A 24,708-nucleotide genomic window follows, 5' to 3' on the forward strand; every position below is an offset into this window, starting at 1 on the left:
TCCTTTTCCTGGTGACTTGTGAAGAAGATGCCTGCTTCCCCTTCCACCATGATTGTAAGTTTCCTGAGGCTTCCCCAGCCAGTGGAACTGGGAGTCAGTTAAACCTCTTTTCTTTATGTTTACCCCGTCACAGGGAAGTTCTTTGTAGCAGTTTGAAAATGGACCAATACACATGTCAGTGGCACATGGGAATAAGGAGATGAGGCTATTTGGGGCTGAAGGAACCAATCCAGGGATGTCAGCTGCCCAGGTCCCACCTGGCCATCCTGTGGGTAGAGTAAAATCCGTGTTTTAGCACACATCTGAAACCCATGCAAGGCACAGCAGTTGGGATACTGGATACTCTGCATTAATGGAATAGAGTCCAAGCTCTTTGTTCCCTGTGGAAAGTTCTGTCCTTTCTCTGCATGGCACATTCCTATTCACCCTTCAAGACCTAACTCAAATGCTCAGGTCAAGCTTCCTCTGATTCCTTATGGGCAGAGCTTGTCACTGTACTTTATAGATTTGTTAATGTCTCTGGAAAGACGATTATCAATCTATAGTGTAATTATTTATTTGCATATCTGTTTTATCCACTTTATAGTGAGCTTTTGGGGGCAAGGACTTTATTTCATTCCTTTCTTTATTTCTAGCATCCTGGCACATAAGAGACACCAAAAAAGTATTTGTTAAACAAATGGATAGATGATAAGCGGTAAAAAGAATGCTACCACTGATTTTAATATAGGATTGTATATTTTTCTTGGCTTCCTCGTAAAAGAGAGATTCGGATATCAAGTTTTGTTGTTAACCGTTTTTCACAAGTTCTGATATGTAACTGCACATAACGTCTTACCTAAATAATTTGAACACAAATTCTTAAAATATTACTTATCATCTACAATTTTTCTGTGTCTTGCTTAACCCCTGACAGAATATATCAGTTGCTATGCAACTTGTGCATCTCTGGACTTCTTAAGAATATGTATGTCTCTTTGTCCCCTTCTCATATTTCTTTCTTTCTTTACTGTCCAACACACACACACACACGCACACACACCCTCATTCTCACAAACAAAAAGCTCCCTTATGTGCATTCTGTTTGTAGGGTATTGAGAAATAATATCAAAGGCTGGGGAAGATGTCATGAAACTGACATTTTCATCTACTTCTAAAGTGAGTATACATTGTTCCAAGTTTATCTTCCAAGTTTATCTATCTTTTATCCAGAATTTTCCTTTTTAAGAAAAACTGAATCTAATGAAAAATAAGAAATGGAGAGATTTATATGAAAAAATATTTTTTCAAAACATAATTTATAATAATGAGAACTAGGAATCAGCCCCCAAAAAGGTTAAATAAATCATGCTACATTTATTTGACATAGTATTATGTAGCTGTTAAAATCATGTGTTTGCAAATTATTTTTAAAGATGGGAACATGTTTCTAATATGAATCTGAGAAAGATAACGTAAAATTATTTGTAGAGTCTGTCTCCAGTTTTTTCTGTGTGCATACAAAAAGGATTGGAGACATACGTAATTTGGCCCCTCCAATATCACTAGAGAATATTAGAAATTGGGAGGTGGACTGGGACTTGGCATGTCACTGTATTTCCAGCTGTAGATTTGAAAGTGGATCTGCCACCACCCTAGGGTACTAAGAGTTGGGGAAAGGTAAACCCCTTCACCTTAGTGGCATTGTTCTTAGGTTGCGGTAAATCCTGTCTTGCTCAAGAATGAATAAAGAAAAAAGCGGCCTAATGGAGCCTTGGGAAAATATGCCTGAGAACGAGAGAAAGAGAATGGCTTCTAGGAGCCCCAGGGTAAAGGTCTGTCTCTGAAAATTCTTCTGTGGCAAGATCTTTAGGTTGAACCCTTTGAAATCGTCTTTTTTTGGTAAATAAGAAACAATTGACTATCAGCGATTTCATAAGGTTCTTAACCTAATAGAAAAAAATGCAGAGAAAAGGTTTGGCTTCCTTCAAAGAGTGTAAATATGTAAAACCTGGTGCCAAGTTTCCACTTGTGGGAGGAACAGTCTTTGTTTAGCAAAATACCTTGATACTTGCCTTGGTTTGAAAGGTGAGGCTCCATGAACCAGAGTGAAACACAGTCATGTGAGAAAAGTAACAGGAAGTGGGAAAGGAGGAGTGGGTGGTGAGCAGGAAATGGGGAGAAGATGGGGAAGAATGGGAGAGGAGGACACACAACATCAGCATCAAGGCAGTAGGCTGGGCGCTGCTGGAAGTGAGGAGTTCCTAGAGACAGGAATGATGGAGGAATTGCAGAAAACAGTGATGTCCAATATTTGATTTTAAGTTCCTTAAACCTCTGGTGACAAATCTACTACATCAATCCTACAGTTGTGATTGCACTTTGGGGGCACAGGCATGGGGTGGTGAGGATGTGAAGTGACACATCCTGGAAAAAGGACAGTATGTGCAAGAGACAAGATGTGTCCGAGAATCTAGAAAGCTATGGCAACAGCAAACTGGAGCCACAGCAAGTAGAAGAAATGCAATTCCTCCAAGAATTCTTGGAGATATTAGAGGGTTTGGGGGCTTCCCAGCACACAGAATGGAAAGTCTAGACTTGTTGTTGTTGTAAAGGACAAGGTGACCCCAGTAGGATACAGGACTATCACCTGAGTTATAAATCCAACATGGCGTTACCTCTAGGGAAAAGCAAAGATGAAATAAAAAGAAAGGGTGGACAAAATAAGGATCAATTGTATAAAAACTAAAAAAAAAAAAAAAATGGCAGATTTAAAATCCACACCAAAGTTAGTAAAGAACAGAACTGATGTTGTGGAAAACGGAATCAGGCCAGGCGTGGTGGCTCATGCCTGTAATCTTAGCACTTTGGGAGGCTGAGGCAGGAGGATCCTTTGAGGCCAGGCTGGGCAACATGGGAGACCCGGTCTCTACAAAAATGATCATAGAGAAGATAAGAGAGAAGAGGACAGAGAATAGAAACCAGCCTACAGAGAGTTGGTTTCTGATTATGGAAATGAGCCCCTAATCAAGGATGTAGTGGGAAATATTTTCTGGAGATGAAGAAAGAATTGCACAGGCTGACCATGTTCCAGGCAAAATCAGTGACAGGACACTCTCCATAGACTTGCCCAAGAAGAAAGTCCTTTTGTGTGTGTGTGTTTCATCTACAATAATGAAAAGTTCTCTGTGAGAATTTACGCAAGAGGAAAAAACAGATAGATACCTAGTTACCCTTTTTTGTTTTAACAAGAAAATGAGTGGAAGGAGCCATATTAACATATTAATAGTGGTTATCTTTGGGTGATAAGGATACAAATTGTTTTAATTTGCTCCTTTTTTGCTTTTATTTTTTTTATTTTATTTTATTTTTTAAGCTATTCTAAAATGGATAGGCTGGGCATGGTGGCTCATGCCTGTAATCCCAGCACTTTGGGAGACCGAGGTGGGTGGATCACCTGAGGTCAGGAGTTCAAGTCCAGCCTGGCCAACATGGTGAAACCCCGTTTCTATTTAAAACACAAAAATTAGCTGGGTGTGGTAGTGGGCATCTATAATCCCTGCTACTTGGGAGGCTGAGGCAGGAGAATCGCTTGAACCTAGGAGGTGAGGTTGCAGTAAGCTGAGATTGTGCCATTGCACTCCAGCCTGGGTGACAAGAGTGAAACGCCATCTTAAAAAAATAAAAAATAAATAAAAATAAGAAAAAGTGAAATGGATATGTATTACTTTAGTATCTTGATTTAAAAAAGAAATAAATAATATTAGTAACCTTGCCTTTCCTTCAGGGACCAAATAAAATTCCACCTTTCCCAAGAAGGTTTACTAAAAGTGGTGTCTAATTCCTCTGTACTTGGTTCCCCTCTGGCCTGTGTGCACATAACTGTTATTTGCATATGTCTGCCTCATTCTAAACACTGGCTTCTTGGGGGCAAGTCTTATCCAATTTTGAGTTCTTCATATTACTTATTTACTAAGTAAATACTCAAATATTTTTTGAACTAAGAATGAATGGAAAGCTTAATTGGACATCTGAGTTAACTAGTCAGAGGCTCACTTTTAAGTATCTGTATCAGGTTATTTTCTAATAATATATTTACTTATCACTATGAGTCTGCCCTTCCTTTAAATTCATGTGAAACATGTTACCACGATGGACGATTTTATCTGAATTATCATTGGCATTTTTAGCTGTGAGTGACTTCCAGGCCTGATCTCTTCTTCCTTCTGAGCTGCAAAACAGAATCAACATTTGCCAACAACATTTGCCTTCTTGTTCTTTCTTGCTTAGAGAAAGAAAAGTGAACTCGGAGATGCTGAACTCCTACATTATATTGTATTCATTTAACTTGGCATTTGCCAGTGAGAAAGAAGATCCCCTTTTGTGCCTGAACTGGATGACTCAGAATCCCAAACCTTTTCCTATGTGTTTGTCTCTGTCAACACTTGCAATAATAATAGTGCATGATAAATAGCCACAACATCTCAGTAGGATACAAAAACAAGCACTTATTTCTTATTCACACACCTGCAGTTGATAGAGGTTCAGCTGACCTAACCTGGGCTTGCCTGGACTTGGTTCTGGGATGTGGGTTGGGCTCAGTTCTGGACCACATGTTTCTTATCCTCCATGTACATGTTCTTCTCATGGGGAAAGGAAGGAGAACAAGAGACAAAGTCACGCATACACGCACATTTTGTGTCTACTTGTCTAATATTCTGACCTCCCATTGGCTATAGCGAGTCACATGGCCAAGGCTAACATCAGCAGCAAGGGAAATGCACTTCTCTCTTTAGGTTGTGGGACAAGGGGAGAGAATGAACATTTGTTAAACCATAAGATAGCCTACCCCAGGATTGTAGCACTTTTTATCCTCGTGATTTTCCTTTGCTGCACTCTAAATTTCGCTATTCAGGTAAATTGAGAGGCATGAGAAACGGCAGGCATGGTAAGTTGTGGTCTACCATATTTCCTGCTTTCTGAACTTTTGCATGTTCTAGGTAAAACCATTCCTAGTAAATTATTAAATCTGCTGAACATTTTTCCCATGATGCACTTGCCTCATTTTAGGATCTCCCACCTTTTTCATTTCAAATATTAAACTTCTGGCAGTCACCTCCCAGACATTTGATATGCCAAAAAACATTCTTTTGCAACAAAACCCTACCAACAAATTTCCTAGCTCTTTGCTCATTTGCCTATAACAGTGTCAAGCAAAGCTCTTCAGGACAGAGGTTCCAGGAAATGAATAATAATGTGCTTTCAAGGACTTAATGCAAGCAAAGAAACCAAAAATTGATTAAGGAAATATTGTCCACTAGATAGGTATCTTCATAATGAAATAAAGCTGCTATTTCTTTGATGTTAATTTGAATTTGATACAGAGCCTCTGTAATTGAGCAGAACCCTGGAGAGAGGAATCAAGGGAACACAAATTATAAGCTTTTTGTGTCTTAATAGAACAAGCATACTTCGTATCATTACTTTTCCTGCAGAACAGGATTTGATTCGGAGGAAAATCAAATTAACTTTTTAAAGTACTAGTATTATGTAACATGACATAATGTAAACTATCATAATAACCTGTTAACATTTATTAAATGATTAAATTATTATATGCTAAGTACTTGTATGATGGCACAGGTGTATATTCTCTCACTTAAATCCTCATAATAGCCCTGTGAGATAGATATTATTATATCCCACATTCATAATATAATATGTTATAAAAATTAATCGAAGCCATAGATACGCCTCTCTAAATTCAAGATAGAGGGTAAAATAACAAGGCAAGAAAAATAGGGAAGACTCAACATTTCACTGGCCGGGGCATATAGTTGTTTTCTATTTTTGCAGAGTGAGTTTTTCAGTTTCATTATGAAGGTAAAAGCATTGTCAGCATTGAGACCATTGACATCAAGTCAGAAAAACTTATTTGAGAAGTTTATTGTACTGATATTTCATCAAATGTACGTTAAGGGGTTCCAAATGCAATGACCTACTTTCTAATCCCACCTTGGTCTATATGATGTTTTGGTTATGCTGCAGTTTTCCTGTACACGTTATTGATTTCTATCTCACTCTTATTTCTATCGGCAGGTTGTTTTAACAGAAAAAGAAAAGGTAGGAGTAGGTTATAAACTGAGACTGTACTTCTGTCATGCCCTGTAAGCATTTTCTGGACTCCTCTGAAGCCTAGGAGTGCCAGGAGCTCTAATTCACTGGCTGTAATAAAACTTTCTATATTTGGATGTGATTTATCTCATGAGTTGGTTTGAGGTACCTCAAAGTGTATATTAATTAAGCTCCAGCCCCAAGCTGGCAGCCTGTGTCTCTGACACGCCACTTCTAACAGGGGCAGCTTGCTGACAAGAGGTTTGGCTACACTTAACACCCATATACTTTATGAATTTTCAGGATTTGAACTTCTGCATGACTTTGGCCTGAATGATTTCCATAAAGATAAACCGAGTCCCAACACTTAGAAATACATTGCTTGTAAATTGTCTTTTCCCCTAGTTTCAATATTTGTGAATCCCTTTTATCTTCTTGGTGTCCTGATGGGTTCTTATAACTCCAGCTTCAAGAATCCAGAAGCAAGTTTGTGACTTTTGTGCACTGTTGTGTGCAGAAAGATGGACCATGCTAGTTGGACGCTCAAAAAAGAGATGCCCCTGGCTACCTCCTTTCTCTGTGGCATTATTCTGCCTGTGCAAAGAATTATTCTTGTTCTAACATCTCTCAAAGTGACTGAACAAACTATTTTTTTCCTTTCTCTAACGTGCTGCTTGATATTCTGAATGCTGATGATGCTGTTGAAAGTATTTTCAATCTATTAAGCATTAACCTTTCAGTCTTAGGTTTTCCCATAACACTTGGTGCATATCTCAGTTTACTAGTTATATCCATTCCTTGATTATCCATTCTGTGGTGAAGTCACTCCCTACAAGTGAACTTGAGGATAGGGAATGTGTCTTATTCTTCTTTCTATCACACATACTTTTACAGTGCCTGCCATAGATAGGTAGGTCCTCAGTACCTGTTCATTGAGTGAATGAATAAATGGGGGAGTGAATGAATGAGTGAACAGAAATGTACTCCATTCACTTTATGAAACTAGCAGAAACCTTGAGACTAAAAAAGAACTGAAAAGAAAGATATAGGCCTAGATCACTTGGGAAAACACATGCAGAATCCTAAATGAAATTCCAGGAAACCAAATTTAACAGTACATTAAAAGAATCATCCAGTATGACCAAAAAGGGTTTATCCTGAAGCTGCAAGGATAGTTTTCTATTAAGAAAGCTCTTGCTGGTGGTGTGGAAATGTAAAGTGTTACAGCCATTTTGGAAAGCAATCTAGCAATATCTATTAAAGTTGAAAATATGTATGTCCTTTGAGCCAGCTATTCCACCCCTGGGAATCCATCCACAGAAATAAAAGCACAAGTGCATGAGAATACACATACAAAAATGTTTCTTGTAGGATGGTTCAGAGTGGCAAAAACGTGGAAACAAAGTTAATGCCCATCAGTGGAGAAGGATTAAATTATGATGGCACACCCACGCTATAGGATATTATGCAACCTTTAAAAAGAATGAATTACAGTGATAATTTCTACAAGGCATTATTTGATGATAAAAAGCAAAATGCATAAGAGTAGTTATAAGATCCCATTGGGTTAAAAAATAAAAACAAACCTCAAAAAGCAAAACAGAAAACAAACAAATCTGTGTAGTTCTCTATTTACTCATTGAATAACTTTGTAAATATTACTTATTTTGATCTGTTTCTTTCTTTGTAAAATTGGAGGCAATAACAGTACATATCTTAGAGGATTTTTGAGAGATTAAAGGAGCTAATACATGTAAAATGTCAGGTACACAGAAAGTAACTGATGAATATTAGCTATTATTGTTAGGTTATAGACATGAATAGAATATGCAGAATCCAATGAAAAATATGGAAGAATACATAGTAGATTGTTAACCTACTTTTGTTTTGTGTAGAAGAGAGGCTGATGTTGGAGAAAGAAAGTTCAAGTAAATAAGGAAAATAAATGTGTATTTCACATTTATGAATTTATTTTAAATTGTGGCACATGGAACTATATTATAAATAAATTGAAAAATCTGTTACTAGGTTTATCAAATCAATTGACCCAATAAGAAAGAATAATACAAAATTATATACATTGAAAGACATTTACTAAAATTCAATCCCATCCCTCCTTAAGCACCTGTAAAAAAATTTTGAAAGGTGCTTATTTAAATATGTAAAGGATAAATATTTAAAATAATAGCCATCATTAACTCTGATGGGGAAAGAATAGAACTGGGCTTCTCATTTACGTATTTTCTGGGATAGTAATTCTGCAAGTGGAAAAAAATGGATTCTTGTAAGTGCAATAATTTGGGAACATGTTGCTCACAAGTAGCCCACACCTGAGTCATGGTGAATTTCAGGATGGCAGAAGTGTAAGAGGTCCTTTTCCACCTTGCGTTCTAGGTAAACTGTCACTTCCTCAGAGACATGGGCCCAGAGACATGGCCCTATTTCTTCATGTGTGTCCCCTTTTCCTCCATGCTCTGTCACATTGCTCTGTGTCCTCCCATTGCAACCATTAATTAAGGGAACACCAAGAAACACAGCGAAATTTTCTTAAGAATTTTCTCCTTATGTGCTCTAGCTGTTATTTACACTGTAGTTTCCTTGATTTAATCAGATTTCTTCGTGAACATTTTTCTTCTTAAGAACTTTCTAAAGAAGTTTATCTTTAAAAAGTCAATTTCTGTGGACATTGCAGCGGAGAGTCATGATGACGTCATTGCTACTGTGTGCATGGCTTTTTGAGAGGTATTGACTCATGGTGGAATTTCAGGTGTTGGTTTTTCATACTTGCAAAAATGGGGCAGTAGTTCTTGCATCCCATCTTTCCTGGAAGTATTTTGTGCACAAAAGAATGCATTTTTACAGAGTCCTTTTCAGTTCCCCTGATGGAGTGAGTTTGACATTGGCAAGATAGTGTCATGATTGCTATCAAAGTTCAAAGACCGTTTTTCTTTCTCATGGTTAACTCTGTAAGCAGCCAGTGTGGCCAAACAGCTAGGTTCTCTCTTATCTTTCTTAGTGCTTTGTGTTAAGATCCATTTAAGCCTGTGACTTTTTTTTTTCCCCCCCTTTTTCGGGGGTAGGGTGGTCAGGAGAGGTTTTCAGAATTGAAAGAATTTCTTCTCTTTTTTTTCTTTCTTGTGATCACAAAATAACTGTGTTAAGCCTTTATACTTGAGCAGAACTCTAGTATAGATAAAATGTATGTTTGCCCCTAATCAGTTGGGCTGAATTTCTGTGTCATACTGCAGTGATTATAGCCACTGTCAGATTTTCTGATTACTGGCATCTCTATCAGCCACGCTTAGATAAAAAACTCCATTTGTCCTGAACCTGTAAGCACAGGTGGGCTATTTAACCATTTTCATCTACTTCTTTCTTCTCCAGGTCCTTATGAACATGGAAGACATAAAAGTTCGTGAAACGCAGATTTTTGACTACAGGAAAAAAATAGCTGAATCAGAGATTAAATTAAAACAGCAACAGAACCTGTATGAAGCTGTGAGATCAGACAGGAATCTGTATAGCAAAAATCTGGTTGAGGCTCAGGTAAATAATATATTTATGTCCTTACATTTTGATTTATTTTCACCCTGCATTTAAAACAGTTTCTGTTACCCTAATGGCAGAATTTAGAATAGATAAAAAAAAAATCTCATGGAATTCACCTGAAAAGAAGATCAATTTATGCAAAACTATCAGGTTATTTGGAATAGAAATGATACATCTTAATAGGATGTGGAGATCATGGTTCTACTTGTAATTATTATGTAGAATTACTATTCTTGTCTCTCTACTTTTTTTTTTTGAGGCGGAGTCTCACTCTGTCACCCAGGCTGGAGTGCAGTGACATGATCTCAGCTCACTGAAACCTCCACCTCCCGGGTTCAAGTGATTCTCCTGCCTTGGCCTTCCGAGTAGCTGGAATTACAGGCGCATACCACCATGCCTGGCTAATTTTTGTATTTTTAGTAGAGACAGGGTTTTCACCATGTTGGCCAGGCTGGTCTCAAACTCCTGACCTCAAATAATCCACCTGCCTTGGCCTCCCAAAGTGCTGGGAATATAGGCATGAGCCACTATGCCCGGTTGTCTTTCTAATTTTTAAAACTGCTAATAGCTACCATGACTCAGAGGGCAGCAGCATACTCTTTGAATTCCAGAGCTTCACTTCAAAATCTTTTAGTTATATGTTTGTTGTGCTTCCAATTCCTTTCATAAAAGGAGGAATAAGGTGTGTGTGTGATGTTCATTATGCATATTTTGTGTGTATCTCATGAGAATATTTTGAGAGTTAATACTATATACTATAAAGTACTTTGAAGTCGATGGGCACTAGAGACAAAGGATTAGCCCAGTTGTAATTGATCAAGAGACCATTATTTTGAGAGAGCGTCCCTTAAGAGCTCTTAAATATATATTGAACTTCCATAGGGATGATGATGTCTAATTCACTTTCAAACATTTCTCCTTCCATTTTGTTAGGATGAAATAACAGAAATGAAGAGAAAGTTAAAGATTATGACCCATCAGGTAGATCAGCTGAAAGAAGAAATCTCTGCCAAAGAGTCTGCACTTGTGAAGCTGCACCTGGAACAGCAGCGAATAGAAAAGGAAAAGGAAACATTGAAGGTACTGACCTCATAGTAAAAGCAAAGGACCAATAGTTCATCAGCCTACCTAGGCAACCTCCAGTCTCACTGAAGGTAGCGAGGGGCAGGGAGAACAACCACGTCTGCCTGTGGTCACTGTTGCTAGTTATCCAAACCAAGCAAACATGGTACCCGGAGGATGAGCTTTACCATCTCTTGTTCAGGGCTCCCTACAGGTAGTGTTGCTAGGTAGAATGGGGAAAGGGAGTAGTGGAGATGCACACACACCCCTTTCATTTATGCAGGCTATCATACATCAGTGGGAGAGAACCTAGCAGGTCAGCAGTGCCAAGAAGTCCTTGAACTTGCATGCCCGCTACAATCCCTCTGCATTCACAACCAAGTCCAACCATTGTGCTCACACTCAACCCTCCCAAACTCCTCCCTGAGCCTTCTATAGGTGATGCTTTGTACCTCTGTTTTTTACTTTGTGTGCTGTCACTTTTCTATCTGCAGTCTTATCAACTGGGTGATAGAGCTCTGTTCTCACTTGGTTTACCCTTGTCCAGGTTTGTAGTTCACTTTACCTCTGTGGGTCTAAGAACTTTGCAGCTGCTCTTCCAGAGATCATCTCTGTCTCCATATATCTTACTAAGACATACCCTTTAAAATCTACTAATTTAGAATATTCTATGTCTACTAACATAAGGACCCTTTCCAAGAATACAAAGCAAATAATTACGCCATTTTAAATCCTCTAACCAAATATGTTTTACTATACACTTCACTAAACTTAGTGTATTTTTCTTTTCCCTATCCAATCCAATAGGTTTCCCTTCCAATCCATTTGACCAAGGATTAAAAAAGAAACTTCTAAGAAAATAATGCCAGTTTTGTTATGAAAATATATGCGCAGAATGCTCATGGGTTCTTAAGAGCTACTTGCAGAAACTGTTTACAACAAATTAGAGACTGGGTACCTTGGTTTCTGCACATATTAGCTTTCAAAGATAGTCACTGTCTTGAAAATGTATATCTAGTGTTGGGCAGGTTCAATGCCATATTTCCTAGATTCTAAGATACCATAGATTGAAATAGGCACTCTCAGTTTAATAATGAGTTTTGTCAAGTTAATGATAGGTTTTCATGGAAATAGAACTACTACATTAAATTAACTTAAAGCTCATTTTGTTTGAGAAGATTAAACTGTAACAAAAGTGAATGTACAAAAAAGGATATTGTAACTGATGTATTTACCTGTCTCAGACATTCATCTCCGCCACTCTATCTTATGATAGAAAAAGAATAGAAGATTCTGCATTAAATGTTTTTTATGTATAAAGAAATATACATATATTTTCTAAAACTGGAAAATGTTCTGCACTTTGCCCTTATACTCCTTGTTTGAAACCAGAGTTTTATAGAAAACGGTTTGTTCCACTGTGGAGCTTGTAGTGGGATAGGGTTTATTTATTGCTGAATGAATCAGAAGAAACTTATTTTTTTTTCCAAATTTTCTTTTTTTTATTTGTTATTATACTTTAAGTTCTAGGGTACATGTGCACAACGTGCAGGTTTGTTACATATGTATACTTGTGCCATGTTGGTGTGCTGCACCCATCAACTCGTCAGCACCCATCAACTCGTCATTTACATCAGGTATAACTCCCAATGCCATCCCTCCCCCCACCGCCCCATAATAGGCCCCGGTGTGTGATGTTCCCCTTCCCAAGTCCAAGTGATCTCATTGTTCAATTCCCACTTAGGAGTGAGAACATGTGGTGTTTGGTTTTCTGTTCTTGCAATAGTTCGCTGAGAATGATGGTTTCCAGCTGCATCCATGTCCCTACAAAGGACACAAACTCATCCTTTTTTATGGCTGCATAGTATTCAATAGTGTATATGTGCCACATTTTCTTAATCCAGTCTGTCACTGATGGACATTTGGGTTGATTCCAAGTCTTTGCTATTGTGAATAGTGCTGCAATAAATGTACGTGTGCATGTGTCTTTATAGCAGCATGATTTATAATCCTTGGGGTATATACCCAGTAATGGGATGGCTGGGTCAAATGGTATTTCTAGTTCTAGATCCTTGAGGAATCGCCATACTGTTTTCCACAATAGTTGAACTAGTTTACAATCCCACCAACAGTGTAAAAGTGTTCCTATTTCTCCACATCCTCTGCAGCACCTGTTGTTTCCTGACTTTTTAATGATTGCCATTCTAACTGGTGTGAGATGGTATCTCATTGTGGTTTTGATTTGCATTTCTCTGATGGCCAGTGATGATGAGCATTTTTTCATGTTTCTGTTGGCTGCATAAATGTCTTCTTTTGAGAAGTGTCTGTTCATATCCTTTGCCCACTTTTTGATGGGGTTGCTGTTTTCTTGTAAATTTGTTTGAGTTCTTGATAGGTTCTGGATATTAGTCCTTTGTCAGATGAGTAGATTGCAAAAATTTTCTCCCATTCTGTAGGTTGCCTGTTCACTCTGACGGGAGTTTCTTTTGCTGTGCAGAAGCTCTCTAGTTTAATTAGATCCCATTTGTCAATTTTGGCTTTTGTTGCCATTGCTTTTGGTGTTTTAGACATGAAGTCCTTGCCCATGCCTATGTCCTGAATGGTATTACCTAGGTTTTCTTCTAGGGTTTTTATGGTATTAGGTCTAACATTTAAGTCTCTAATCCATCTTGACTTAATTTTCGTATAAGGAGTAAGGAAAGGATCCAGTTTCAGCTTTCTACTTATGGCTAGCCAATTTTACTAGCACCATTTATTAAATAGGGAATCCTTTCCCCATTTCTTGTTTTTGTCAGGTTTGTCAAAGATCAGATGGCTGTAGATGTATGGTGTTATTTCTGAGGGCTCTGTTCTGTTCCATTGGTCTATATCTCTGTTTTGGTACAAGTACCATGCTGTTTTGGTTACTGTAGCCTTGTAGTATAGTTTGAAGTCAGGTAGCGTGATCCCTCCAGCTTTATTCTTTTGACTTAGGATTATCTTGGCAATGTGGGCTCTTTTTTGGTTCCATATGAACTTTAAAACAGTTTTTTCCAATTCTGTAAAAAAAGTCATTGGTAGCTTGATGGGGATGGTATTGAATCTATAAATTCCTTGGGAGGTATGGCCATTTTCATGATGTTGATTCTTCCTATCCATGAGCATGGTATGTTCTTCCATTAGTTTGTGTCCTCTTTTATTTCACTGAGCAGTGGTTTGTAGTTCTCCTTGAAGAGGTCCTTTACATCCCTTGTCAGTTGGAGTCCTAGGTATTTTATTCTGTTTGAAGCAATTGTGAATGGAATTTCATTCATGATTTGGCTCTCTGTCTGTCACTGGTGTATAAGAATGCTTGTGATTTTTGCACATTGATTTTGTATCCTGAGACTTTGCTGAAGTTGCTTATCAGCTTAAGCAGATTTTGGGCTGAGATGATGGGGTTTTCTAAATATACAATCATGTCATCTGCAAACAGGGACAATTTGACTTCTTCTTTTCCTAACTGAACACCCTTTATTTCTTTCTCTTGCCTGATTGCCCTGGCCAGGACTTCCAACACTATGTTGAATAGGAGTGGTGAGAGAGGACGTCCCTGTCTTGTGCCAGTTTTCAAAGGGAATGTTTCCAGTTTTTGCCCATTCAGTATGATATTGGTTGTGGGTTTGTCATAAATAGCTCTTATTATTTTGAGATACGTTCCATCAATACCAAATTTATTGAGAGTTTTTAGCATGAAGGGCTGTTGAATTTTGTCAAAGGCCTTTTCTGCATCTATTGAGATAATCATGTGGTTTTTGTCTTTGGTTCTGTTTATATGCTGAATTACATTTATTGATTTGCATATGTTGAACCAGCCTTGCATCTCAGGGATGAAGCCCACTTGATCATGGTGGATAAGCTTTTTGATGTGCTTCTGGATTTGGTTTGCCAGTATTTTATTGAGGATTTTTGCATCGATGTTCATCAGGGGTATTGGTCTAAAATTCTGGGGTTTTTTTGTGTCTCTGCTAGGCTTTGATATCAGGATGATGTTGGCCTCATAAAATGAGTTAGGGAGGATTCCCTCTTTTTTTATTGATTGGAATAGTTTCAGAAGTAATGGTACCAGCTCCTCCTTGTACCTCTGGTAGAATTCAGCTGTGAATTCGTCTGGTCCTGGACTTTTTTTGGTTGGTAGGCTATTAATTATTGCCTCAATTTCAGAGCCTGTTATTGGTCTATTCAGGGATTCAACTTCTTCCTTTAGTTTAGTCTTGGGAGAGTGTAAGTGTCCAGGAAATTATCCGTTTCTTCTAGATTTTCTAGTTTATTTGCGTAGAGGTAGTATTCTCTGATGGTAGTTTGTATTTCTGTGGGGTTGGTGGTGATATCCCCTTTATCATTTTTTATTGTGTCTATTTGATTCTTCTCTCTTTTCTTCTTTATTAGTCTTGCTAGCAGTCTATCAATTTTGTTGATCTTTTTAAAAAACCAGCTCCTGGATTCATTGATTTTTTGGAGGGTTTTTTTTTTTTTTTTTTGGTTGAGACGGAGTCTTGCTCTGTGGCCCAGGCTGGAGTGCAGTGGCCGGATCTCGGCTCACTGCAAGCTCCGCCTCCCAGGTTCATGCCATTCTCCTGCCTCAGCCTCCCAAGTAGCTGGGACTACAGACGCCTATTTGGAGGGTTTTTTGTGTCTCTATCTCCTTAAGTTCTGCTCTGATCTTAGTTATTTCTTGCCTTCTGCTAGCTTTTGAATGTGTTTGCTCTTGCTTCTCTAGTTCTTTTAATTGTGATGTTAGAGTGTCAATTTTAGATCTTTCCAGCTTTCTCTTGTGGGCATTTAGTGCTATAAATTTCCCTCTAAACACTGCTTTAAATGTGTCCCAGAGATTCTGGTATGTTGTATCTTTGTTCTCATTGGTTTCAAAGAACATCTTTATTTCTGCCTTCATTTCGTTATGGACCCAGTAGTCATTCAGGAGCAGGTTGTTCAGTTTCCATGTAGTTGAGCGGTTTCGATTGAGTTTCTTAGTCCTGAGTTCTAGTTTGATTGCACTGTGGTCTGAGAGACAGTTTGTTATAATTTCTGTTCTTTTACGTTTGCTGAGGAGTGCTTTACTTCCAATTATGTGGTGACTTTTGGAATAAGTGCGATGTGGTGCTGAGAAGAATGTATATTCTGTTGATTTGGGGTGGAGAGTTCTGTAGATGTCTATTAGGTCCCCTTGGTGCAGAGTTGAGTTCAATTGCTGGATATCCTTGTTAACTTTCTGTCTCGTTGATCTGTCTAATGTTGACAGTGGGGTGTTGAAGTCCTCCGTTATTATTGTATGGGAGTCTAAGTCTCTTTGTAAGTCTCTAAGGACTTGCTTTATGAATCTGGGTGCTCCTGTATTGGGTGCATATATATTTAGGATAGTTAGCCAATTGATCCCTTTACCATTATGTAATGGCCTTCTTTGTCTCTTTTGATCTTTGATGGTTTAAAGTCTATTTTATCAGAAACTAGGATTGCAACCCCTCTTTTTTTGTGTTCTCCATTTGCTTGGTAGATCCTCCTCCATCCCTTTATTTTGAGCCTATGTGTGTCTCTGCATGTGAGATGGGTCTCCTGAATACAGCAAACTGATGGGTCTTGACTCTTTATCCAATTTGCCAGTCTGCGTCTTTTAATTGGACCATTTAGTCCATTTACATTTAAGGTTAATATTGTTATGTGTGAACTTGATCCTGTCATTGTGATATTAGCTGGTTATTTTGCTCGTTAGTTGATGCAGTTTCTTCCTAGCATTGATGGTCTTTACATTTTGGCATGTTTTTGCAATGGCTGGTACCGGTTGTTCCTTTCCATGTTTAGCGCTTCCTTCAGGGCCTCTTGTAGGGTAGGCCTGGTGGTGACAAAATCTCTAAGCATTTGCTTGTCTGTGAAGGATTTTACTTCTCCTTCACTTATGAAACTTAGTTTGGCTGGATATGAAATTCTGGGTTGAAAATTCTTTTCTTTAAGAATGTTGAATATTGGCCCCCATTCTCTTCTGGCTTGGAGAGTTTCTGCCGAGAGATCTGCTGTTAGTCTGATGGGTTTCCCTTTGTGGGTAACCCGACCTTTCTCTCTGGGTGCCCTTAACATTTTTTCCTTCATTTCAACTTTGGTGAATCTGACAATTATGTGTCTTGGAGTTGTTCTTCTCGAGGAGTATCTTTGTGGCATTCTCTGTATTTCCTGAATTTGAATGTTGGCCTGCCTTGCTAGGTTGGGGAAGTTCTCCTGGATGATATCCTGAAGAGTGTTTTCCAACTTGGTTCCATTTTCCCCCTCACTTTCAGGCACCCCAATCAGACGTAGATTTGGTCTTTTCACGTAATCCCATACTTCTTGAAGGCTTTGTTCATTTCTTTTTGCTCTTTTTCTTTAGACTTCTCTTCTCACTTCATTTCATTCATTTGATCCTCAGTGATACTCTTTCTTCCAGTTGATCGAGTAGGTTAATGAAGCTTGTGCATTTGTCACGTATTTCTCGTGTCATGGTTTTTATCTCTGTCAGTTCGTTTATGGCCTTCTCTTCATTGATTATTCTAGTCATTCATTCTTCCATTCTTTTTTCAAGAATTTTAGTTTCTTTGCGCTGGGTACGTAATTCCTCCTTTAGCTCTGAGAAGTTTGATGGACTGAAGCCTTCTCTCTACTTGTCAAAGTCATTCTCCATCCAGCTTTGATCCATTGCTGGTGATGAGCTGCATTCCTTTGGAGGGGGAGATGTGCTCTTATTTTTTGAATTTCCAGTTTTTCTGCACTGCTTTTTCCCCATCTTTGTGGTTTTATCTGCCTTTGGTCTTTGATGATGGTGACGCACTGATGGGGTTTTGGTGTGGGTGTCCTTTCTGTTTGTTAGTTTTCCTTCTAACAGTCAGGACCCTCAGCTGTAGGTCTGTTGGAGATTGCTTGAGGTCCACTCCAGACCCTGTTTGCCTGGGTATCAGCAGCAGAGGCTGCAGAAGATAGAATATTGCTGAACAGCGAGTGATCCTGTCTGATTGTTGCTCTGGAAGCTTAGTCTCAGGGGTGTACCCCGCCGTGTGTGGTGTGGGGTGTCGGTCTGCACCTAGTGGGGGATGTCTCCCAGTTAGGCTACTCAGGGGTCAGGGACCCACTTGAGCAGGCAGTCTGTCTGTTCTCAGATCTCAGCCTCCGTGTTGGGAGATCCACTGCTCTCTTCAAAGCTGTCAGACAGGGTCATTTGCATCTGCAGAGCTTTCTGCTACTTTTTGTTTAGCTGTGTGCTGTCCCCAGAGATGGAGTCTACAGAGACAGGCAGGCCTCCTTGAGCTGTTGTGGGCTCCACCCAGTTCGAACTTCCCGGTGGCTTTGTTTACCTACTTAAGCCTCAGCAATGGCAGGCACCCCTCCCCCAGCCTTGCTGCTGCCTTGCAGTTAGATCGCAGACTGCTGTGCTAGCAATGAGGGAGGCTCCGTGGGCGTGGGACCCTCCCAGCCAGGTGTGGGATATAATCTCCTGGTGTGCCATTTGCTAAGACCCTTGGTAAAGCACAGTATTAGGGTGGGAGTTACCTGATTTTCCAGGTGTTGTGTGTCTCAGTTTCCCTGGCTAGGAAAAGGGATTCCCTTCCCCCTTGCGCTTCCCAGGTGAGGTGATGCCTCGCCCTGCTTCAGGTCTCGCTGGTCGGGCTGCACCAGCTGACCAGCACCAATTGTCCAGCACTCCCCAGTGAGATGAACCCGGTACCTCAGTTGAAACTGCAGAAATCACCCATCTTTTTTGTTGCTCGCACTGGGAGCTGGAGACTGGAGCTGTTCCTATTCGGCCATCTTGCTCTGGGACCTCAAGAAACTTATTTTAAACATTGCTTCACCCATGAGCGTTATGGACTATGTTAGCAAGGCTCAGTGTAATCCATTTGGTGCATCATCTCTTTCCCTTTAAAGGATGGCATTAGGTCTCATCTCTTACTTTCCCTGTAATACTCTATTCAAAAGATGAATTATTACCCCATAATGGGGTCCAAGTTGGAACTAATGTCATTCTACAAAATCCTGCTTTAGAACAAATGTCCTATACAAAATATCAATTATTCCTAATTCCTCGGAGTTTGACTTTAGCTAATATTTGTTTCATTTATGGCCTCTGCCATCAGGTGTCTACACATAAAGCTCCAAAGAAACATCATAATAAAATAAAATACAGGGCAATTGAGTCCTGTATTATTTGGACCTGGGCCAGCAGATTTGGCAGCTGGTGAACATGAAGGATGATTAAAAGGCTCCTGCTCCAGAGACTGCTCCAAATGGAGAATCCCAAGTCTGGATGGCTTTGGGTCATCGATTATAGGAAGATTGATTGCTTTGGACTTACTGTGGAACTAGGATGCCCTTTCTCCCCACATTTCCCATGAAGGCAAGAATGAGGAGCAAAGACAGAGGCCTCCCTGATTTATTATTTGAGGCTATCCAAGGTGACTTGCAATGGTGCTCCGACTGGATAATTTTGGCCTATCATTAAGCCCGTTTGACATTCTCTAGAAAAATATGACAGCTCAAATGTTGAGTTTTAGCCTCTTGACTTTTTTAGCCTAAGAATGAATCACATTTCACACAGGTCCCTGGATTTCATGCATCTAAAGTCTGCCAACCAAAACCCTGAGGGAAAGGGCAGATTTTCTAGTAACTTTGCTCCAGGAGACATTTATCTTATTATTGCGAGTTATACAAAGCTACGTGGGTACATAATCCCTCCCGGAGGGGCAAGCCCTTGCCTACTAGGTAGCCTGTGAGATACCCTTGGACAGGACAACCCAATTTACGACTTTTCCAAGCTGATAGGCAAACGACTATCTTTAGTAGGTCATCCTCATCTTCATTCATCCCCTTCAGCAGACAAATCTTGTCCTTCCATGTTTCTTTTACTTTTTCTGTTGCTACTAGCCTCCACTGATGCCTGAGGATCCTGTACACTGTCAGCACATTATGGTTATGACAGGATGTCAGTAGTTCTCTGTAGACATTGCTGTGTCTGCATTCATCTGCCCATTGTGTCCCAGGCTTGTTTCATCAGCACTGAAGGAGCCATCTCATTTGGAGTGTCTGCCTTCCAGTCCTAACAAGCCCCCGCTTCTGTCTTGTCTCTTTCCAATCATCCCACATGTATCTGACAGCCCTTTGATTCTTGGTGAATAATTCATCAGCAGATTCTCTGTGTCCAGAGCTCAGCACCACATTAGGGCCTGGCTTCAGGGCACCATATTCTTTTACTTAGTGGACTCTGTAGCTCACCATGGATGGGGAGCTGTCATCCATGTGAGACAGAGAGAGAGAGAGAGCCTAATTATTCTCATGGCTAGAAGACTTCAGGTGGTACTATTTGCTTTGCTAGATTTAAACAGATAATTTCTATGAAACTCATGTAGAGATCATGTATGAATGGGAGAAATTCTACAAGTATGACTCTTGAGATATGATTTATGCCCATAGCCAAATCTGGTTACAGATAATCCATAATGCCTATTGCAAAATGGTATAATTGTGGAAGTGGTGAGTAAAGGCTGTGTCTTGCCATCTCATTACAACTTCATACCACCAGTAACACTTGGATAGGTGCAGAAATCTCAGGTCCCACCTAGGGCATTGTTTGATGAGCTTTTGAACGCATAGTGGTTGTTGCCATCCTTCCTGAGTGAGATGGCTCAGATTTATAACTGCTAAATGCGTTAGACCCAAGGTATTTTGTTGATGTTAACATTTGCTGCCAACGTCTAATGACACATCTTGTTTACAGCCCATACATTTATGACATAAAGAGACCACTCAGAATTTTGATATATTATGAAAAAAGTATGCAGTAATGCCAAATGCACGAGTGGTTTTACATTTCAGACAGATACTTTTACACACTGTTGATTGCATTTTAATATAACAGGGGTTTCATTTTGTTCTGCTGATGGATTCTGATCAGCTCTTGGCACTTAAGAACAGGGAAGTGAATGTTGCACATCTGGGAAAATAAAAGTTTTATTAAAGAAAGCATGAGCCAAACAGGTATTTTATTGCTGTCTTTGCTGTCACCTTAAATGATTATAGAAACAGAAAGGCTGGTTCTTTGCTCTCTTTCCTAACAGACAATCCCCCCAAGTGGTAAATATGAGATCTTTTCTCAATAGATGAGATCTTTTCTCAATAAGTATTTCCTTTTGCTTATCCCTAGACCAAAACATGTTTCATGAAATGAACAAACAAAATGTCATAAAAGAAACCCTTGGTTTTATAGTAGCTGGTTGCATTCAGTTTGTGACATTACACATCTGTTACGAGGTACACAGTGTCTTTTACTGTTTGGATAAGTCTGAGGTGTAGAATTAATGACTTCTGGTTTTCATGGGGCAGGGACAGACCGTAACTAAAACTGGGTTGGTTCAAAGGCACTTTAAAGTATGAGGTTTCCATCATCTGGGTGTCATTTCTAGGTAGGCGGGGGTCCAAATACTTACTTGAAGGAAAAAATTATTACTCTTTTACTGACATTTGCCAACTTGCAAGCCATTGACAAGTTGAAACCTTAATATTATCTTGTCGTCTCCCTTGTGATTCCAGCATGAGGGAAAGCAGAGCTCTTCCTCCTCATTTGCTTCTTCTTGTTCTGACCTGGTCTGTGATATCCCTCATCCATCCCAGTTGGGCATGGAACCTCTCAAATGCATATTCTTCTTTCCTGTAACATACGTAACTTTGGTTCCCCCACTGCATGCCCTACATAGTGCCTGGCACACAAGGCCTTTCCCTGTCTGCCTTAGCTGTTTGTGAGCCTTACCTCCAGCTATTCCTTACCTAGCTCTCTAATTCAGCCATATTGGCTGTTTCACTATCTGGTGAACACACCAGGTACTTTATAGTTTGCATGCCTTTGTTCTCACAAGCCTGACTGCTGAATGCCCTGCTCTCACAACACATACCCCTCCATGTTGGCAATATCTGTCAACTGCCAGTGACCTGACTGGTTCTTCCCTCTAAACTCCAGGCAGAAATATAAACACCTTTATGTGTATACCCATGTCCTTTTCACATAGATAGATAGCATTTTCACACTGTTGTTGGTTGTTCATCATCTTCAATGGATGGTGAATCCCTCAAGTCTTGCTTATCTTCTATATTTAATTTGGAACTCTTGGGTGGTGACAGTAGAAGGAGCACAGGCTTTGGAATCAAAAGATCTGGGTTGGAATCTCAATCTGCTACTTAATAGCTCCATGACCTTGGGCAAGTTATTTGCTTTTGTCTCTGTAATTGCATTAAATGGAGACAGGAGTAGCTACGCAAATGCCTAGTATCATGCCTGGGATATGGTAGGTCACAAACTAACTTGTGGAATAGAAGTGAATGTGCACTTTGATGAGACAAATTGTCCTGCTGAAACTTAACAGTCCATAGCACCCTTTCTCCATAATTCCTATGATTTTCGTATAAACTTAGGGGCCAGATTCCGGTCTGAGCTCTCTGAGAAAGCATCCCTGCGACCCCCAGTCTAATGATGACTTTTTCTTTGACCTCCCATAATATCAATTCACTCTGTGTGATCATCAAGACACTGACAAATTATTGCCTGGACTTCTTAATATTTGCCTAATATTTGTCTATCTTATCCTCTCATCTGGGTTGGAAGTGCCATCAAAGTAGAATCTATATATCTTTTTATAAATGACATCCCTTCTGTTTCATCAGGATGTTTTACAAGATAGACAGTTATTATCTTTGAGTAGTTTAATTTTGCTTACAAAGGGCTTTACCTTTGCGGTTCATGTGCTTGTGGTGTTAGGGACATTACAGGAGCTGGTACACATGGAGGCCTCCCCTGTCCTCGCCCCCACATCCTGCTCTGCACTATTCTTTGTGAATTCTCCTGGTGTTTGGCCAGTAAGAGATGAAGTGCTGCTGAATACCAATGAAGCCCCTGCTATACATATATAGAAAAATGATAGAAATCCCTCAAGGGCACAACTCAGAATAAACATGATGACTGTAATATTCATTGCTATTTCTTTATGAGTGAGTGTCTGTGTGTGTGTGTGTGTGTGTGTGTGGTAAGCTTGTTTTGCTTGTGAGAGTGATCAAACTGTGTTAAATGAAACATCAGAGGAAAGAGTAAGAAGCACAACTGTACATCTGAATCCGGGCCCTGTCGTCCTGGTTTGTGCTGTAACGAATTGAAATTTGCCTGTATCTTCCACTCTTTGTCAGGCTGAGCTGCAGAAGCTGAGACAACAAGCCCTGGAGACCAAACACTTTATTGAAAAGCAAGAAGCTGAAGAGAGAAAACTCCTGCGAATAATTGCTGAGGCTGACGGGGAGAGGTTGAGGCAGAAGAAGGAATTAGACCAGGTAGAGCACCTCCTCGTCAGACTTACAGACCTCGTCAACAGACACGAGTATTTAATTCCACCCTTCCAACACTCCTTCCTCTCTAAGCTCTGCCAACTAGCCCTATTGGAAGAACAGCAGCAGAGACCCATCTTGTATTGATTAATTATGAAATATTCACTCCTTTATTTGACTTATATTTATGAGCACTTCCCATGTCTCAGTCACTCCTCTAGGCACTAGGGCCACATTGGCCACCAAGACAATACGGTTCATCCTCAGGGAGCTTGCATTCTAGTATAATACAGTTGCTCACATATAATTGCAATGGATAATTACATGATTTGATCTTGACTGGATGTTCACATGTATGTGTAAGATATGCCTCCCTCACACCTTATCATAATGTCAGCACATTACCCATCCAACATGAAAAAAATGAAAATAACAATTTGGGAGATAGAAACCCAAATGCATAATTTGGGGGTTAGAAATTTAACTGCTTTCAGGGACCTGGCAGAGAGAAGTTGGCCAGTGCAAGATAGAAGGAAGTAGTGGAACTTGGCAAGAGCTAGCCCGCCATGAAGTCATTCAGATTTGAACATTTATAAATATAAAGGATTTGGAAATAAATAAAACGACACATACATAGGCTAAAGATTATTAGATGATTGGACTATTGTTATTATTATTATTATTTTTGAGACAGAGTCTTTCTCTGTCACTCAGGCTGTAATGTGGTGGCACCATCTTGGCTCACTACAACTTTCTCCTCCCAGGCTCCAGTGATCCTTCCATCTCAGCCTCCTGAGTAGCTGTGACTACAGATATTGCCACTGCACCTGGCTAATTTTTGTATTTTTGGTAGAGATGGGGTTTCACCATGTTGGCCAGGCTGGTCACGAACTCCTGGCCTCAAGTGATCCACCTGCCTTGACCTCCCAAAGTGCTGGGATTACATGCATGAGCCACTGTACCCAGCCTTGGACTATTATTATTAATATTATTAAGGATTATTTGTTGTATGATGTTTTCAAAAACTCTAGTGGGAGGGGTCCAGTGTTGATTGTCTAGCCAGCTCTTTCCAGTGCCCAGCCCACGTGGTGCCCAGTACATGTGGGTGTTTGAAAGATACTCATTGAATGAATGGTGCTGCCACAATGAAAAGCTAAGGCTTCTTCTTTCCTGGTGGCCATGCCCCTCCCTACCTTCCTAGGTCATCAGCGAGAGAGATATTCTGGGGTCTCAGCTTGTTCGGCGCAATGATGAGTTAGCTTTGCTCTATGAGAAGATCAAGATCCAACAGTCTGTGCTGAATAAAGGGGAGAGCCAGTACAACCAGAGGTTGGAGGACATGAGAATCCTCAAACTTGAGATCAAGAAGCTTCGCCGGGAAAAGGGGATTCTTGCCAAGAGCGTGGCTAATGTTGAAGAACTCAGGTAACAGATAATACAACTCAGGGCTGAGGGCACAGTGCAACATGGGGAACTCCTAAAATCACTTCGTAGTCATGCTTGTTGCTCATTGAAGGTCTTTATCGAGTTGTACAAAATGAAGTTTACAGGATGAAATTATTAACGAATAATAAGAACAGCTTTTCCATAACGTCTCCATTGTTCCTATGCTGTGTCACAAAAATGAACCAGCTTCCTTTCAGGGTGGTATGGGCAAGTGCAAAA

The 24,708-nt window shown here is 39.8% G+C and overlaps 1 protein-coding gene and 1 pseudogene across 1 annotated transcript in view; both read left to right on the plus strand.

The window, feature by feature from the left end:
- The window catches only part of CFAP58 (cilia and flagella associated protein 58), a 111,196-nt gene that overhangs the window by 31,015 nt on the left and 55,473 nt on the right, over positions 1-24,708 (plus strand). The window contains exons 10-13 of the mRNA XM_025397301.1: positions 9,478-9,639; positions 10,576-10,722; positions 22,909-23,049; positions 24,245-24,468. Of these exons, the coding sequence (XP_025253086.1) occupies positions 9,478-9,639; positions 10,576-10,722; positions 22,909-23,049; positions 24,245-24,468 (674 nt within the window). The remainder of the gene's footprint in view (positions 1-9,477; positions 9,640-10,575; positions 10,723-22,908; positions 23,050-24,244; positions 24,469-24,708) is intronic.
- LOC112632311 lies at positions 23,345-23,458 on the plus strand (annotated as a pseudogene).

Source organism: Theropithecus gelada, chromosome 9 (assembly GCF_003255815.1).
Source record: "Theropithecus gelada isolate Dixy chromosome 9, Tgel_1.0, whole genome shotgun sequence".
Taxonomy (NCBI): Eukaryota; Metazoa; Chordata; class Mammalia; order Primates; family Cercopithecidae; genus Theropithecus; species Theropithecus gelada.